The sequence below is a fragment of the Lacerta agilis genome, chromosome 5, assembly GCF_009819535.1.
Source record: "Lacerta agilis isolate rLacAgi1 chromosome 5, rLacAgi1.pri, whole genome shotgun sequence".
Taxonomy (NCBI): domain Eukaryota; kingdom Metazoa; phylum Chordata; class Lepidosauria; order Squamata; family Lacertidae; genus Lacerta; species Lacerta agilis.
The window spans coordinates 85,757,699-85,777,551 of record NC_046316.1 but is presented as its reverse complement, the minus strand read 5'-3'; the positions used below and the strand labels follow the sequence as shown (position 1 = coordinate 85,777,551).

Below are 19,853 nucleotides of genomic sequence, written 5' to 3'. Positions count from 1 at the left end.
GGGTTCTGGGATCTGTTCCACAGGGCAGTTCTTAGGTAACAAAGTGCAACAGTCTCACCTGGGAGGAATCCTGACTCCATTGTCCATCTGTACAAGAGTGTTGGCATGTTTGGAGACTTGCAGCTCCTCTTCCCATGAATCTGGGTCTTGCTTCCTATAAGGAGATTTCGAACTGAGGACTGCGTCGCAAGCTATCGTAACCTAGGGGTGTGGGGGAAAGTCAAACTGAACATAAAAGGCAATGTAAAAAATCAAAAGACAAAACTATCCCAATGTTACAGTGTTTGCAACCAAGTACACCAGTAATGATAAGCAATTAGCTTTCATATAGCACTTTAGAATGATCAAACTCCTTCCGTAGTCCTCACAAGAGCCCTGCAAGGCAGGTCAACAGTATCCCTATATTGCAGAAGAGTGGAGTTAAGACTAAAAAACAACATATTGCCCAAGGCCATTAAGTGAGTTCAAGGCTGAGTCAAGATCTCAGTAAAGGACTCAGCCATGCAACACATACACTCTCGGCTATTATATTCCACTCCTCTACCAAAATATAAGGATCTGCCTTACAAACCTACTTAAGCTCAGCGTGGCCTATTCTAGCAGTTCTGCAAGGTCCCAGAAATAGGTCTTTCCCAGGCTTGGCCCCATGATCCTTTAAGAGTGAAAACAGATTTGTTGTTGTTGTTCAGTCGTTCAGTCATGTCCGACTCTTCGTGACCCCATGGACCAGAGCACGCCAGGCACGCCTATCTTTCACTGCCTCCCGCAGTTTGGCCAAACTCAGGCTAGTCACTTCAAGAACACTGTCCAACCATCTCATCCTCTGTCGTCCCCTTCTCTTTGTGCCCTCCATCTTTCCCAACATCAGCGTCTTTTCTAGGGAGTCTTCTCTTCTCATGAGGTGGCCAAAGTACTGGAGCCTCAACTTCAGGATCTGTCTTTCCAGTGAGCACTCAGGGCTGATTTCTTTAAGGATGGATAAGTTTGATCTTCTTGCAGTCCATGGGACTCTCAAGAGTCTCCTCCAGCACCATAATTCAAAAGCATCAATTCTTCAGCGATCAGTCTTCTTTATGGTCCAGCTCTCACTTCCATACATTACTACTGGGAAAACCATAGCTTTAACTATAACTATTACAGATTAAATCAGTTTAAATCCCATTCTTTGTCTGTCACCCACACTTACCAAAGCTGGCAACTCTTCTATGTTGGGTAAAGGAATTTCATAGTGGTCTGGAAATATGACAAGTTTAGCTTCATCCTCAAATTCATAATCATCGTTGTTTAAATCACCATTGGATTCTAGGTCTGCAAGAGGGAGAGAAAGAGAGAGAGAAACTCATAGAGCATTAAAATGATAACAGGTAAAGATACTAGACCTACACCAAGCTTTGCTTGGGAAATTCCCAGGCACCTAGTTGCTCAGATCAACACTTTTAAATCAATTAGCAGTACAATAAAAGTTCAAATGTTAATTCAATAAACCATGTACTCTCAGGCAATCTTTTCTCTCTCTTTAATTAAGCCTCTTGAGGAAAATGTCAGTTTTTTTTAAATGACAGCTTTTTTATTCATTACATTCCAGCCTTTCTTCTTAGGAGGTCAAGGCTATGTACGTGGTTCTCTACCACCCACATGTACCCAAACTGTGAAATTTTATTTATTCATTTGGTGAATAAGAAGTCTACCCGAAAGGGCGTACAGTCGAAAACAGCCAATATAAACAATACAGTAAAAATCAATAGTTTAAAATGTGCAGTTCACAAACCATTGCACCAGGTATACTGAAACAGCCACCTGCGACTGGAACCAGAATTCTTCACTGTTTAGGGCCAACAGGGATTGCTTGGCTGATAGATGAAACCTTGGTTTGCACCTCTGGGCGATGGCTCCCATAAGTACATACCTGAGGGGTGGGAGAAACAAACATAAGCTCAGAAAATATGCTGAAGCCTTCCAGCAATGGTGGAGGAGAGGACTGGAGTGAGAAAGAAACACCGGGAAGACTTCAGCATATTTTCTGAGCTTATCTGACTCCTGACCGCCTACAGGAAGTCTCAGAAGGTTTAAGCACCAGTAGGGGGAGCCCTGTTGATGCACATCAGCTAGGAACTCCTCCCAGGGTCACTGATACAGCCAGGGGTCATGCCATGGCTGTACCAGGAATCAGTCTTAGGCTTCTTCCAAGATCACAAAGGCTGGAACAACTCCAACCAGATGCAACCAGAGTAATAACCGTGGATCTTTCCCTGTTCATACTCAATGATTGAATTTCAATACAGTCCTTCATCTGAGGCTCATGGAGCGGTTCACAATATAAAAACACAAAGTACATAACACAGTAACAGTCAAAAAACAATTTAAAAAACCCAACGGCCCATTCCCATTCACAGGTGGAAAATCAGAGAGGAAGTCACCTGCTCACATGTATGAAAGGATGCTCAATCTGTTATTGGGGAATGCAATTACAGAATCTTCTCCCAATTGCTAAAACTAACCATATTTATTTTAGCCAAAAGGCAATAAGGAAACACTATACAGTACCTAATAGAACAAATATCTCCCACAATTCAACACTTACATGCAAAGCGTAAAATATACACAAGTGTAACGGCTACTTTAATGATTTACTTGGGTTTCAAAAGTACCAGTATATATATTGTCTCAGTTTTCAGATCATGTAGTTCTTTTTACAGATCAGTTATATTTGATGTGAGACTTTAATGTTTTATACAGTATAAGACTGGGGAAGAAGTGGGGGGGGGGGGAGAAGGCGGTTAGTAAATTTCATTCTTTTAGAGAGAGGAGATCCTGAACTTCAATGTCTAGACGGTAAGGCACAGCTGCCTCCTAATCCTAGGTGTTGAGTCAGGCTGTGATTTGGGGTTGTGGGAGAGACAAAAGACAAAGCAATAATGAAATCTGTACTTGCTCAGAGGTACTCTCAGTCTCACTCCTGCCATTGTGAAGAGTGTTTATGGGGCTAAGCCCTGGTGAGACTAAACAGAAAACAATTCTGCCATGGAGGAAATAATAGTATTATGTTGTGTAATTTTCTTGGGGGGGGGTGTTTCTTCACAACGCAAACTGGGTCATCTAGTCTGACCCTATGATTCACACACAATTCCAAATAAGCTGCCAAAAATTCAGACACCTAAATTACATACACATCCCTTCATGAACAATCTCAGATTTAAAGTATGAAATGAGCTGTATGTGGCCAATTTATCAAGCAGAACAAAAAGCTTTGAGAGAGACTGCAGACCCTTTTCCTTGCCTTCCACACAATGTTTGACCTAAAGGAAGGGAAAGGATGAGCTTGCTCTCTGCAGAAAGCTCTTTTCAATCACAATGGCCAATAATTTTATTTCTTCACTTCATTAACTACTGAGGACAATTCATTATTGGCATAACGCACCCATTATAAAACATGGGTCTATTCCAAATGGAAACATGGGAAGTCAGAATACTTTCCAATAACTGGATGTTAATTACTTTGCTGGCAAGAATGACCCCCATCAGGAAGTGAAGCAGCGACCTGGAGTTGAAAGGTTCTATTATTTCAGTCAACTAACTAATCCCTTTAATTACCCAGCAATTAAGGGAAATTAGGATCTCGGTCTTCAAGTCTCAAGCAGCATTTCAGTTATTTTATAAATGCTACATCATTGTCCCTTCTGACAATTTATAAGTCAAAAAGTCCAATGGAAGCAAGTGCTGCATATGGAACTCCTGGGTTCAAGTATTTCTTCAATGCAAGCAACTATTTCCTGGACCGGATGAGTTTGAGCAATAAGCCTAATGATCTCTTTCACAGGGTTCTTTTAGAAGGCAACATAAAACTTCTACAATATAGTTTTAATCATACTAAAGGTGCTATGGAAATAAGACTTTCATTGAGGAAACGCTGTATCAAGTTTCAGGAAGAAGGCCACGTATTTGGAATTGACAAAAGTGCTTTTAAAATTCTACAATATTTCAGTACTAGAAAAATTCCTGGTGCCCAGCCACGCAGGAAACTAGTAATCTGAAACCTTTATTTTAGTACAGTATTGGTACCTAACAACACCATGCTCGCTCCTGCATGCAAGGATGCTGGTAACTCAAAAATGCCTTAGCCAGAACCTGATCTCCAAGATCTTTCCCAAACTGTGTGTAGTGAGGAAAAAGAAACTCTGCACATTTTCACATAAATCACCTCACATAAGCTCAGCATGAATGTTATGATGGGTCTCTTTGATTTTCATGTATTTTGCAAGATACTGTATCTGATATTTGTGCAGAGGATGATACAAGTGTCCCTTTTACACATCAGAGGTGGCTGCGTGATTCATCTCTTTTTCCTATAGTGTAAGGTAGAGCTTCTCAAGGCAACCTTTTAGCACAGAGGTGAGGAACCTTCTTCAGCCTGAGGGCTGCATTTCCTGCTGGGCAATCTGCTGAGGGCCACATGCCAGTGGTGGGCAGAGTCAGAGGTGGGTGGAGCAACAAATGTAAACATTACCTTTGTACAGTAGGCTAGTTTCGGCGGACTCACAGAGAGTCCAAGGGCCAGAGAGTGCGGCCACATTTCAGAGTCATGGCCTGAGATTTCCTGCCCCTGTTTCTGCACCTAAAGTGTGAAAATCAGGTACTCAAGTTTTTCTTGCTCAAGTAAGGGCGTAATATAATTAACCTTAATCTAATTAATGTTTACAGGATTCCGCTCTCTGGAAATTCCCTGCTGAGCCCTGCAATATTTTCTAGTTTATGACGGGATAGATAGAAGAGACCTGAAATAAATTTAAGTTCACCATCCCTTAAAATGTGTGTGGAGTTGGGAGAGCATGAGACTCAATCTCAACATCATGGGTTTGAGCCCCATGTTGGGCAAAAGATTCCTGCATTGCAAGGGGTTGGACTAGACCCACGTGGTCTCTTCCAACTCTATAATTCTATGAAATGGGTATCTTTCTTTCAAAATGCTGGAACAGAAAACTGAACAACCCTCTGATGTTGCTGTCCTTCTATGACACAGAAGCCATTTTGATAAAGAACTCTTTTCCAAAGCTGATCAGCTCTTCAAGGTGTTTGGGTAGCACTGGGAGGGTCTCCGTTGTTCCCCTTCAGCGAAGACTCCAGCTGCTGCCAGATAAACTTATTAAAAGGTTTGAAAAAGCTAATGCAGAGAGTACATTGCAATTCCCTTCTACGGGGCTGGAAGCTCAGTGAATCAGAACCACAGTTTTAAAACAGTGCCGTCATCAGAAGAGTCACAACCAAAGGTCACCAAAACCGCACTTTAAAAAGAATAGGCGAGACCAAGCAAAGCAAAATAAGCAATGGTGTAAGCCTGCGGGGAAGGCGGGTGAGCACAGAGGGAGAGAAGACGGGCCGAGAAGCTGTTATTTTTGGGCAAGCAGTCAGTAGGGTAAATTTCCTTCAGATGCCATCTGGCCAAGTTCAACGAGCACGTCACTCTAGTGACGGACGATGACAAACGCTTGGCCACCGGCTGACTGAAAGCAGCAGCTGAATCCCAGCTGCAGGCAGACAAGGGAGCCGTAAGCTAACACGCTGGAAGGGGAAAGAAAATGGGGGGCTGCTTGACTAGACATGCCCAGATCAGATTTAGATGTTACCAACTGAATGTGCTAATAATAGCAGTATAAATCGGATCCCAAGCTGGGCTCCCAAAGAGGATGCCCACTGCACTCAAGGAAGGGAGATAAGTAGAGGATCGCGCACAAGTGTGGACTTCCCTTTTACCCCTGTATTTCATCCCATTCCAGAGAATATGAGCTGCTGCAGCCTTGACTGAATGAGAAAGCTGGGAGGTGGGGAGAACCCCATTCAGTGTTCATTTGCTCATTATTACATATACTGTACCATATTTACGTGAATCTAATGTGCCATCAAACCTAATGCGCACCTCCATTTTCAAAACCTTGAAACCAAAAAAGTATTTGCTGGTGCCATCAAACCTAATGCATACGCTAATGTTCGCGACAGAATTTGACCAAAAAAGGTGCACATTACATTCGAGTAAATATGGTATGTCTTGCCTCTCCTCCAATGAACTCAATGGTTCTCTTCCCGCCCAACATTCATGTCCCCATAGTAACGCTGTGAAGTAGGTTAGCCCCCAGAGAGAGTCACTGGCCCACTGCCACATGCTGAGCCTCGGGACTCATTGGGGATTTGAACCCAGACCTTCCCACTCCAACACTCTGACCACTACATCTGACTGCCTCTCAAAAGTTCAACCTAAATATCCACAATTTAACTAAAAGCAGCAGCAACAAATAGTCCAGTTAGAAACATACAAACATCCAACAGCCTTGGTATACCAAATGTATTCCTCTATATACCAACATGTGGGAAGGGTCATTTTATAAAAGAGGGTCTTCACCTGCCAGAGAAAACTGATAAGAGATCACCAATGAGGTAGATGCCAAATCAAAGACAATTCTGGTCTGCCATACAGGATTATTTAAAAAAATTATTATAGGGAAGCCAACATGGTGTCATCCAGATGTTCTTGGATATATATTTTTTAATTTAGCAAAATTCATATACCACTTAATTCACAAAAGCCTCAAAGTGGTTTACACAAAGCAACGTAAAACTTATGTACAGTACTGCTTGATTGTAATAGAACCTCTAAGTTTACAAGGAAAATACAATGTTCATTAAAGGTTATTGATAAAACTAAAAGTTAAATTTACGTCGAACTCACACTGCCTCAATCACAGGACATATTGACTGGGGCTGGTGGAAGTTCAACAGCATCAGGGGTGGGGAGGCATCACGATGGGTACCATTGTACTGTAAATTATTGTTAACACCACTCCTAATCAGTGAAATCGGGTGTTTGAGAAAATGGAATCTGCCTGCTTGGTCAGAATTCAGGGGAAGAAAGTTCTATTTGCAGCAAATCAAGCTTATAAAAACTGACCATGAATAATATATGCACTCTGGGAACCATTATCTGCCTGCTTGGAAAAACAAGCTTGCAGGGCAATTTAGGGTTTATGATGCATCTTACCAGAATCTGCTATGCTGTTAACTTTGGAATGGGTCACTTTAGCCAGGGCCCTGAAGCCTAATTTTATGGCGGGACACTCACAGCATTGTGGCATGCATGCTACAGCATGCACCTTTAAAGACTCAAAATGAAATAGAAACAGGGAGGGGGGAATCCCAAACCAAATAAAAAAGTGTCCCAACAACAACTGACGACTGCATCTTTTCAACAGTGCAGCAATTCAGATAGGTTTTACTTCATTCACGCTGAAAGCAACCCTGTAAGTGAGACACAGCGTCACTCTTTCCATTTCACAGATGGGGAAATGAGGCTTTGCAGTGAATCAATGGCCAAGTTAAGGCTTGGCTGAGATTAACTCACACTACAATGACAGCCATAGGAACTGCCTGCACTAGCTCCCAGCCCCTGGATAGACAGCTATGATCACGCACCATGATGCAGAGGTTTCAGTTTTTAGACCAGCACTGCAAATGCCTGAGAAACACCATATGTGGTAGTGTACCACGACTGAAGCCCTCCCCACAAATACAGGCAGCAGGCATGGAGTGGGAGCCACCACATATGGAATATTTGAAAAGAAAACTCTGCCTTCTTTTCCATTCTGTCTTTCGCATACTGCTTTCTGTGCTAGTCAATTCATTTCCGTTTTACTCACATGTTGTGATTAGTTTTATTTTCTCTTCCTCATCGCTATTTTTGCAGTGAACGTTGGGAACTTTTCCAAGCCTACAAAACAGTCATAAGCAATGCTTTTTTATGGAGGGGACGCAGGGGTACGCATACCCCTAAACATTTTGTGAAACTAAGTTTGGCCTCATTGAGGGGCAGTATTTCAATATGAGTAGAAAAATGAGAGTACCCCTATACGTACAAATTTTTTTAAAGAAAAAAAGCACCGGTCATAAACATCTATCCCAGGTAAGTGAAATATCTAGTCCCCAACTGTCTTATTTGTTCGTGTTGGAAATGGTTCGGCAAGTTGAAGATGCACATATATAAAACAAACTTTTTTAATTCCAGGTTAAACTCTCATTTGAAATAGGGATAGAAAGTGTTGTCGCTTGTGCACGTGAGCAAACCATCAACCAGTTGTAGGAAAAATCTTCAAGATAATGATACAGCTCACTAGGTGGGGACTCAGAAGTTCAAAATTGCTACTGCCTCTCAGCCACAGGTCTCCCATTTAATAAAAAGCAGGTCACTTGGAACAGTTACATATTTTTATTCAATGAAATTTTATTACACAGCCCCTGGATAACTCAATTGTTCATCAGTACCTTCAACATCTTATCCATTCACTTAACCAGAAACTTCCTTCCAATAACCTGCAGTCAACTTGGGGCTCAGTTCACACATCATTTTGCTACGTCATCAGGGATGCATAAAATTATAAACAAGGCAAAACCACTTTCCTAGGTGTCAGACTTACCAACTATAATGGTAGGCTACCAGTCTGCCTGTCCTTCTTAGATTAATCTACTGCTTTTTCCAAGTTGGGGGGATTTCAAGCAGCCCTAAAAACCACTGCATTTTTGACACATGTAAAACATCCTCTCCCCCCACCCCAGGCCATGCTACATACTCAGGGGTACTTTAAATCACCAATAGTCAGCACTCTTCCCTCTTTCAGAGAGTAGCATCTCTATTTATGGGCTTCTTAAGTGCTAAATGAGTTGGGTAGTAGATTGAAGGTTCACACACACCACAAAAAAACCCATCCTATATAACAATTATATCTTAGAAATCACTCTGTGGCAGCAGAAAAACACAGGTAGATGCAAACGTTTCTCTAAACTAAAAATGTGGGTTGCAGAATTGTGATGCTCATGTTGGTGCAGAGGGAATCTCATCTGCATTCACAATTGGGCTAGTTGATGAACTGGAAAAAAGAATAGATTTTCCCAGTAATAAATTGTGGTGGTGTGGGAGGAGAGAAATCATTTTATAAAGTTTCAGTTGCATTAATTTGGCTCACAGGGTTTCTTTTCCCCGGTTAGGCTTGGTTAATTTCATTGTACACAGGTTGTACGTTGACAATAAAGGTATTATTATTATTATTGTACTATTATCCTCAATCCTGATTTTATATATATATATATTCTGAATGCTGGAAAAAAAATGAAAGGTGTTGGCATCAAAAAGGCAGGATAGAGGATGATTTTGGCTACTGTGAGAGTCGCATTCCACATATCAAAGTTTCTCAGATGAGATACTAAGCTATTGTTCAGATTAAGCCAGGGGAAAGGTTTGGGGGAGGGTTAACCCCTCCAGTATGGACAACACAGAAATCTGAACAGCTACTTGTGCCTCTCTTATTTTTCTCTGTGGAACTTGCACACACAGACACACAAAAATGGAAAGGAGAAGACGTCCAACTGGTCAGAAACAATAAAGCAGAGCCAGTAGTACATTGTGATCCTAATGAGTCACCTTCTCTGCACTAAAACAGAGTCGTCAACAACAACAACAACAACAACAAAAGAAGTCAAGCCATTTGGAATCATCTATTTAAAGAAAACGCGAATAACAGAATGAGGAGAGAACTTCACGCACAACAGTTGGGAGAAGAACATATTAGTTGAGTTAAAGCCAGTTTACCCATAGGACTAATAAGGAATTTGTCCCTAATGGTAACCCTAAAGGCTGTGCCAAACTGACAGCTTGCCAGGCATTCTCAGAAGCTGCTAGCCTGTCCTTGACCATGCAGCTAACCGCCAGGCCGCATTCAGCCTCAGTCAGCCATTTTGACAGCTCTAGGGAAGCAGTAAGCTGAGCTGCAGTTGCTAGGCAACCACAGGCCCCCTTCTCAACCAAAACCTAAATCCTATAACAGGGGAGGCTTCATTCTGGGATCAAGGGGCATTGGAAGAGGGTGGGGGAGAGGGGGCTTATTTGAACCCAGTTATATTTATTCATTATATTCGTTTTTGCAAATAATGATTAAATAAAATAAAATCTGGCTGTTTCGTTCTGGTTCATTTGAAAGCCGCCTTGAGACTTTTTCTTGTAAGACTGAAAAAGCAGTAAATAAATGAAAACACAGAGCAAGGTCTTATTCAAGGCGCACACAAACAAACAAAAAAGTTATCGCTGAGCTCCCTCTAATATTTATCACAATACACATCACAGAGCTAGTTTTGAATCAACCGCTGGGGATCAGTTTCACAACACCAAAATTACTTACTGGTTCAGGAAAGGGGATAACATTGGCCAAACAGAAAAAGCAGCAAAACCATGAACACTGAACTATTTGATTTTTGTAACCCATGCTTAAAACTACTTAGCTGGTGCCACCTTTCCCTGAATCATTGCTCAGATCATAGGTGGGTTTTGCAAACCTATGCACCTGGAGGAGAGACAATTTGGCTAAAATTGAGGTGGAGTCAAAGGATAGGGCTTGTCTTTTTCATTAACAGACCCCCTACCCTCTTCCCCGCACTATGTGTGTTCACTGAACGGGTTGAGTTGTATTTTAAAGCACCCAAGGCCTGTAAACCAAACAAAAATTACTCAATTTCAAATTAAAGTCTACAGCTGGCTCCTAGTCTTTTGGCTTCTAAAGTACCTTTGCCTAAACACAGTCTCAAGGTGAGTGGGGGCCCCAAATAACTTGTTTCCTCGCAGGTCCCCCTCATCCCTTCAGATCTGTACTTCTTAAAAGGCTGAGGAGCTCAGACAGAAAAAAAAGTCACAAGTCTCACATATATATCACATGATCTGATATGCAAACACATTCACATTCACAAATGTGCACACTTACATGTGCGCAAGTCCCATTGATTTTAGCCAAACGAATGCACACATAAATCAGATTCAGACTTCCACCCTAAGCTAGTGGCAATAGATTTCTAAAAATAAATTTAAAAAAATCAAGCCTTTTTACTGGAAACCAATTGAAATAACTCAGTCCATCTTATGAGAGAACAAAAGCCTTGTGGCCAAGCAAGCAAGGGCAACTCTGGAGTCAGGAATTCAATTTCAAACTTCTTCCCTGACCTTGGGGCCTAACACTGTCTCCACCGTTCAATTTCTTTTCAAGGTTTAATTTATTAACACATGCAAAGGGTTATTAGGGCACAGATGGGTGCAGAAAGAAAGCAGGAGAAAGAGCATTGAAAAGATTTTTTTCAAAGCAGCTTCCATGGGTCGCAAGGTTAAGAGGAGAACTTTTTTTTAAAGTGATTTAAAAAATTTTCCCCTCATCATCAGAATAATGTATGTTTGATCTGTGAAAAAGAAACACAAAAGCCACTGGAACTCAAAACAATAACAAAAAACCCACCTCAAACATGCACCTGTGTTAGTTAGTCAGAACAAGGTTTAAAAACGGCTCTTTACAATACCTAAAAATAGCTTGGTGTTTCTCCTTTTTGGTAAAGCTCCACCAGATGCCCCTGTTACTTTCTGGAAAGAAAAAGGGGGGGATGAGATGGAGAGAAAAAGAAGAAAGGTTAACAGAATAACTCATGTCACTAAAAGAAAAACAAAATACTCAGAGAAATAAAATAGGAAACTGGAATCAAACCAGCCTAGTGCAAAATCTGCATGACAGTGAATCCTTTCCCACTTTGCAATCTTGTTATAAAGGCAAATGTAAAGTGTTAATCATCATCAATCATAGCTGACAGTGCAGCCAAGGGTATTTATTTTCTATCAAGCTTTAACAGATAGTTAAGAAGAGGGAATTTCGGCAGCTGCAATTCCTCTCATCCTTGCCTGTCAAGCAACACCTGCTAACACTTTTTCTCCAATGCACCTGTTTAAAGGGTACCTTAGCCCTTTTCTCCTTTGCCTTCAAGTACCCTAGTGAGTGCTGGACCATAAAGAAGACTGATCGCCGAAGAATTGATGCTTTTGAATTATGGTGCTAGAGGAGACTCTTGAGAGTCCCATGGACTGCAAAAAAAAAATTTCAAACTTATCCATCCTTAAAGAAATCAGCCCTGAGTGCTCATTGGAAGGACAGATCCTGAAGTTGAGGCTCCAGTACTTTGGCCACCTCATGAGAAGAGAAGACTCCCTAGAAAAGACCCTGATGTTAGGAAAGATGGAGGGCACACGGAGAAGGGGACAACAGAGGATGAGATGGTTGGACAGTGTTCTTCAAGCGACTAGCATGAGTTTGGCCAAACTGCAGGAGGCAGTGAAAGATAGGCATGCCTGGCGTGCTCTGGTCCATGGGGTCATGAAGAGTCAGACACGACTGAACGACTGAACAACAAGCCTAGTCGACAATTAGCACCTTGAGTTGTTGATCCCAGGGGTCGGCAAAGTTTTTGTGGCTTGGGCCAGTTCATGGTCCCGCAGACACACATGCGCAAACGCTATTTCTGGCGCTCCTTCTGGTGCGGAGGAGGAGTTTCCTGCAGCCAATGGGAAGCCAGCCAGCATATTGGAAGGAAGTCTCCGCTCTGCTCCGCGCCGGTTTATCGCAGCGCACAGGAGACAACTGAGCGGGCAGCGGGGGTCCATGGGCCAGTTAAACGACCCCCATGGGCCGCTTGCCAACCCAAAGCTGTGCCTCCAAGATTCATTCTGAGGAAGCCACACAGCACATTAACCTGGGTTAACAGTAATTCCCTTTCACCATGAAATCATGGTAATTGTACTTCTAGGCCAGGGATCTAAGGGTCTGCATGCCCTCCAATAGGCACATCCTATTCAATCAATCCATGAATCAATCAATAATACCCTGCCCTTCGGCACTGGCCTCAATTTTGTTAAAACAGTAAAATATCTAGGTATCAATCTCACAACCAAGAATCTGAACCTGTATAAGGACAACTATGAAAAACTGTGGATGGAAATAAAGAAAGACATGGAGATATGGACAAGATTGAAATTGTCGTTAATGGGAAGAATTGCCGTGATAAAAATGAATGTCCTACCAAGGATGCTGTTTCTATTCCAAGCCATACCAATTCTGGACAAACTGGATTGTTTTAAGAAATGGCAAAAGGACTTATCAAGGTTTATATGGCAGGGCAAAAAGCCAAGAATCAAGTTTAAGATTTTAACAGACTCTAAAGAGAGAGGAGGCTTTGCCCTGCCGGACTTAAGACTTTACTTTGAAGCAGCGGCCTTTTGCTGGCTAAAGGACTGGTTCAAACTAGAGAATGTTGATGTATTGGACTTGGAAGGATATGATAATATGTTCGGTTGGCATGCATACCTTTGGTATGACAAGGCTAAGATCCACAGAACTTTTAAGTCTCATATAGTCAGAAAATCCTTGTACCAGGTCTGGATTAGATATAAAGACTTGTTAGAGAGAAAGACCCCTAGATGGATCTCTCCAGTGGAGGCCAAAGCCTATAAGAGACCGAATATGTCTGCAAACTGGTTAAGATATATGGACATATTGCAGCAGGAAGGGGACTCTTTTAAGTTAAAAAGCTACGACCAAGTGAAAAGTCAGGTCCCCGACTGGTTGCATTATCATCAGGTACATGAAACATTTAAAATGGACAAAAAAGTAGGTTTTCAAGTAGAAAAATCAAAACTGGAAACAGAATTGATAGAATCGAACTTTAAAAACCTTTCCAAAATGTATAATCTATTGCTAGAGTGGCATACGAAAGATGAACTGGTTAAATCGTCAATGATAAGTTGGGCGAAAGATATAGGACATAATATTATGATGGATGACTGGGAGGGATTGTGGCAAAAAGGTATTAAATTTACGGCTTGTCATAGTTTAAGAGAAAACATAATGAAAATGGTTTACAGATGGTATTTGACACCAGTTAAAATAGCTAGGATGAATACCAAAATGTCAGATGTATGTTGGAAATGTAAACATGCGAAAGGTACCTTTTTTCATATGTGGTGGTTGTGCCCAGCGGTGAGTGCTTTCTGGGATAAGATTTATAATGAACTCAAGAAGGTAATGAAGGTTACCTTTTGTAAGAAACCAGAGGCATTCCTTCTGAGCATAACTAATGAAGAGATACCCAGTCAGGATAGAGTGTTTTTTATGTATGCCACAACAGCAGCTAGAATCTTATTGGCAAGAACATGGAAAGGCGAAGAGATACCAACGGTGGAAGAATGGCAGATGAAGATGATGGAATATATGGAACTCGCAGAACTGACCGCCAGAATCCGGGACCAGAGGGAGGAGAAGGTGTCACGAGATTGGAAGAAATTTAAAGACTATTTAGTTAAATCAGTAAAATTGAATATTTGAGCAGAATCAAATAGAATAGCGGCTTTAGCAGGTATATGTTAGATAAAATTGTTACTAAGATTTTTTGGTGTGAAAGATCTAATTGTCAGAAAATGTGTTAAGATTTGGTGTTTAAGTTAAGATATGATTAAGTAAAGTAAAGCGCATTAAAAATTGAGTAAATGTGAATAGAATAAGATACAAAGCTACCTAGAAGATATAAATGATTTTGAAGACAGTGGAGGGAATGGGGGAAGTCCCCCAAAATAGAGAAGATAGTAACAAGAGAAGTAAGAGGATAAGTGTTAGTTTATAGGTTTGTATATGTTTCTTTTTATTGTGATTGTTGGATTGTGTTGTTGTGTTGTGCTTATGCATTGTATTTTTGTATTGTTAATGTTGTTGTTTATGCTATGTTTTTCCTTTGTCTTAATAGAAAATAATAAAATCTTATAAAAAAAATAATAATACCCTGCCCTTCGGACTGGGTTGCCCCAGCCACTCTGAGCGGCTTCCTACATATATAAGAATACAATGCAACATTAAACATTAAGAATCTTCCCTATACAATGCTTTCTTCAAATGTCTTCCAAAGGTTGCATAGTTACTTATCTCATTGACTTGGGGGTCATATAACTCCATACACTCCAACATTTCTCCAATTAAAACATGGACGTCCTAAGGAAAAGCAGGTCATTCCAGGATCAAATCAGAAACCAGGAGGGCTTCTGCAAATCCAGGACTGTCCCTGGAAAATAGGGAGGGTCTGGGTCTGTAACCCAGAACACTGAACACTCTCACTGAACTGAAGTCAATGGAATGATGGGGGAAGCAATGGCAGATGCACTGGTAGGAAACAGATATATATATTTGTAGTTTCCGAGCACGTTTCCAAGCACAATTCAAAGTGTTGGTGCTGACCTTTAAAGCCCTAAACGGCCTCGGTCCAGTATACCTGAAGGAGCGTCTCCACCCCCATTGTTCTACCCGGACACTGAGGTCCAGTGCCGAGGGCCTTCTCGCGGTTCCCTCGCTGCGAGAAGCCAAGTTACAGAGAACCAGGCAGAGGGCCTTCTTGGTAGTGGCACCCACCCTGTGGAACACCCTCCCACCAGATGTCAAAGAGAAAACAACTACCAGACTTTTAAAAGACATCTGAAAGCAGCCCTGTTTAGGGAAGCTTTTAATATTTAATAGATTATTGTATTTTAACATTTTGTTGGAAGCCGCCCAGAGTGGCTGGGGAAACCCAGCCAGATGGGCAGGGTATAAATAATAAATTATAACAACAATAACAATAACAATAACAATAACAACAACAACAACAACAACAACAACAACAATAATAATAATAATAATAATAATAATAATATAGTAGTAGTAGTATTGGTATGGCCAACATCACATCGCTAGATGCATAAGACTTGGGTGCCAAACCCCCAATCTATTGGATCGAGTATTGCATCACATTCTCTGTTACCCTATATGCAAGCATTTTCATTTAAATCCTTCCAAAAGCTCAAAAGGATTGGAGTCTAAACCAATTTTTCGATAGACATTATGGCAACTGGCAGGTTTTTGAAAGAGGGCCATCCAAAAAATAAATAAAAAGCAAATTAAAAAACCCTCGACCCCAAAACCTGAAGTCTACCATGCTTTGCAATGAAGATGTTCCCAATTCTTATAACAACTAAATCATATGTGCTGCTTCTCCAACCATTCTGTTGCTACATCTGTCAGCTATCCCACTACTCATTGTTAAAAAGGCGGGGGGGGGGGGAGGACGAAAGAATGGAGGGAAAGTTCTGCCAAAGTGCAAAAACATATCCAGAAAAATTGAGGCTTTGTACTGAAGTTCTGTTGCTATCCCGAGACAGCTACTTGAAGCAGTGAATTCTTGCACACACCTTCAGCATGTAATTCCCAGATCATTAGGATTTTAATAGAACACTATTCCTAGAGATAACATCCTTGCTATTTATCCCAGGATAAAAGGGGTAGGGCCCCCATCTTTTGCCGACTCCCCTTGAACTTTCAGTTTTCCTCTTGAACATGTAAAACAAATGAGAGCTGCTTGACATGTCGCAAGTGAACAGAAATTCATGTTACAGGTGGGTAGCCGTGTTGGTCTGCCATAGTCAAAACAAAATAAAATAAAAAATTATTTCCAGTAGCACCTTAGAGACCAACTAAGTTTGTTCTTGGTATGAGCTTTCATACCAAGTATGCACACTTGATATGCACACGAAAGCTCATACGAAGAACAAACTTAGTTGGTCTCTAAGGTGCTACTGGAAAGATTTTTTTTTTGGTGTTTTTTGTTTTGTTTTGAGAAATACATGTGTTTGGTTAAAATGCATGTGGAATTAAGATGAACACAGTTAGGTGCCTCTCCATTGCAGGTGATTAAACTGAGGCTTTTTGGGTGCAAAGCAGGTGCTCTAACACTGATCCCCGAGCCACTGACAACCCTTCTCACTTCAAGTCCACACACTTTCACCCTAAACACGTGAGCAGGGGCTCCTGCGCCAACAACATTTTTTCCCCTCCCGCAGTTGAAGTGAGGATAGGACGCATGTAAACAAACAAGTTGGAAAGTTGCTCAAAAGTCTATCTGTCTCCACTCCCTGGCATTTTTTTTCTGCCCCTTCGCTTAAAGGTGGTTCCTCTTCGAAGATTGTAGAACAGATCTAGGAGTGCATCTTTTTCTGTAAAGTGTGAAACAGCTCTCAAAGACTGATGCAGGTTCAGTAGGTGGGTGTTATCACCAAAGGATAAACGAACACATAAGCAGGTGTTCTTTATACAAGAGGCGATATGCTGGGTCCAGAAAACAAGGCAAAGAGCGCAGGGCAAAAGGCCGCAGAGATCAACATCTGGGAGGCCAGGCGTATGCAACGTCTCAAGTTACAAAAACTCATCGTAAGGAAAACTGAAATCCCAGCAACAGTTTAGCGAGGCAGAGAGATGGACAGCCTCATTCTCCTAAGAAAGAATTGTAGAGTTGGAATGGGGCCACAAGGGTCATCTAGTCCAACCCTCTTTCAATGCATAAATCTCCAACGTGGAACTCGAACCCACAACCCTGAGATTAAGAGTCTCTTGCTCTACCGGCTGAGCCATCCCGCAGAGCAAAGTTGACAGCCAATTCGGGTATTTTTAAAGTTAATTCAAGCGGGTGATGGTCTAATCACAAAACAGTCTGCAAATTTTTAAAAAATGCACCTGTTATTCCATGCAAATATCTTCATTTCAAGGCCTGTTTGGGAAGACTGCAACCATGGCTTGTGAAACCAAGAATAAGCATATTTGAAGAGGGTGGGGTTTAGAGACACAACTAGGATACCTCTAACAAATCCACATATTATTGTATTTATTTTGAGGGGTTAGTTGGGAGGTGCAGAGTGGCTTGGGGGACCTAGCCAGATAGGCGGGGTACTAACAACAACAACAACAACAACAACAACAACAACAACCTCCCTGGTACAGAGTTCAAACAGCTGTGTTTACGTGGTCAACTGGGCAGCAGAAGAATACATGGGCAATCATAACAGGGTAACCAACTTTGACCTATCATTGCTGGGGCAGCGGCTATGTTAGTCTCCATTGCCAGGGAGGGCTGAAGAGGTTACATGTCTTGCTGACATGTAAACAGTCTTTGAAGCCAAACGTACTGGTACACGTCTTCAGTGCATACCTTCAACCTGCTGGAAAGATTTCCCTGGGAGGTCAGTGCCAAACACTAAAGCAGCACCGTAAATATTTATCCATGAGACCGGTTGTTGCCCAACCCTCATTATGTGCCACTGGCATTACTACGATTTTCCTCCCAAACTACTTCCCCGCTTCCCCATGCATAACAGAACAAGCCTTTTAAAAATTAGGATAAGCACGCATAGCACTCTTCCATGTTAAAATAAAATACAGTTGTACTATAGCTGCTGCCCTCAGAGTGCACTATTTCTGGAAGAAGCAGGGCAGCAAACTGTTTCTCCAGAGGAGACCAAGCACAGTGCCATGGCAGCTGCATTTAGATATATTCTCTTCCTCCTGCCGTTAAAGTGATGCTTGGTCTTTTAAACTAAAAGTCACCAGTCCATTTTGTTTAAAAAGAACCTGGAAGTGGACTCACAACCGTGAAGCAATTTTTATGACTGGTAGGCAGCAGTCGTAAGGGGTAAGGACGTGCAGCTGCAATTACAACTCAGCAACGGGGAGCAGATGAGATGACAAGCAGAAAACTTCATGGCAACCCCAAAAGGTTCCCAACGGCACTTTGCAAGGGCGATTTGCCCCGTCAGCTGAACTACTAATGATAAATGTGCCACAGTGAACTTAGCACAGCCTTCCCCATAACCACCCCACGTAGTCCTTGACATTATCAGGGGCATTCAACCTCACAACTTAAAGCAGGGATGGGGAACCTGTAGCCCTCCATATGTTCCTGGAATACGACTCCCAGCAACCAGCATCACCACCAGGGCCGGATTTAGGTTTGATGAGGCCCTAAGCTACTGAAGGTAATGGGGCCCTTTATATGTCCAGCTGTCCTTTGTCAACAACAAATTGTCACTGTATTTTGTGTTGAATATACGCTATATGGTAATTTATGGACCTAATAGGTATCCAAAGCCATTTGCACATAACAAAATATGTATTTTATCAAAGTAATTGTTGAACTTGTCTTATATTTTGGAAATGTACATCCAGGTTTCTTTTCCTTTAATTGTTTTGGGGCCCCCAAGAGATTGGGGCCCTAAACTATAGTTTGTTTAGCTTATACGTAAATCTGGCACTGCCACTGAGAGGGTGGAGACTATAGCCCTCATGTTCTGCTTGTGGGACTTCCTGCAAGGATCTGGTTGGGAGAAACAGAATGTTGCACTAAGATAAGACTTTTTTCCAATCCAGGAGGGTTCTCAACAACCAACACCCATTGGGCCATTATGCAAAAGTCGCCAAAAGCTTCCCATCAAACCAATCGCTTTGGCGCGTTGCTTACACAAGGTACTGTCAACTGCTGGGAGTTTCCAAATATGCCTGCCTGAACTACAAAGCACAAACCCTAATATCAATCTTCAATTATGTTTTTCAGGCTAGCTGTTTTAATTCTCAAATAGAAGGTACCGTAATAGCTTTCGACGGAGCCTTCAGATGCGTTGGCCCCAACAGCACCTACCTCTTTCATGTGCCGCTTCAAATGCATGTACACACACTGACCCGTCTTCCGGTAATGCCTTTCCACATGTTCTCTTCCAAATCCAAGGAAGGTGTTCATGCACACATAGAGGCCTCCTTCAGAATCCTGAAGAGGAGAGAGAGAAAGAGAGAGGGGGGGTTACATCATGAAAGAAACCTGATTGAATCCTTTGGCATGAAGGTAAGAGCCCCTACTGGATTAGACCAAAGGCCCGCATAGTCCAAATAAGTGTTTTCAAAGTGGCCCACCAGAGGCCTATAGGAAACCTGCACATCGGACCAGAGCATAACAGCACTCTCCCCTTCTGCAGTTTCCAGCAAGTGGCGTTGGAGGAAGAAAACAGCTGTCGTGGCTCGTGGTCATTGGTAGCCTAATCCTCCGTGAATTTGCCTAGTGCTCTTTTAAAGTCATCTAAGTTGGTGGCCAGGACACGGGTTGCACTGTGGTTTAACCCACAG

The 19,853-nt window shown here is 41.9% G+C and overlaps 1 protein-coding gene across 4 annotated transcripts in view; it reads right to left on the bottom strand.

Annotated features, from left to right (window-relative positions):
* USP13 (ubiquitin specific peptidase 13) overlaps positions 1-19,853 on the bottom strand; it is a 58,388-nt gene that overhangs the window by 29,135 nt on the left and 9,400 nt on the right. For all 4 annotated transcript variants that reach the window (XM_033150701.1, XM_033150702.1, XM_033150703.1 and 1 more), the window contains exons 2-5: positions 19,375-19,500; positions 11,371-11,431; positions 1,187-1,308; positions 59-201 (exon numbers count right to left, since the gene is read on the bottom strand). In XM_033150701.1, coding sequence (XP_033006592.1) covers positions 59-201; positions 1,187-1,308; positions 11,371-11,431; positions 19,375-19,500 — 452 coding nt within the window. The remainder of the gene's footprint in view (positions 1-58; positions 202-1,186; positions 1,309-11,370; positions 11,432-19,374; positions 19,501-19,853) is intronic.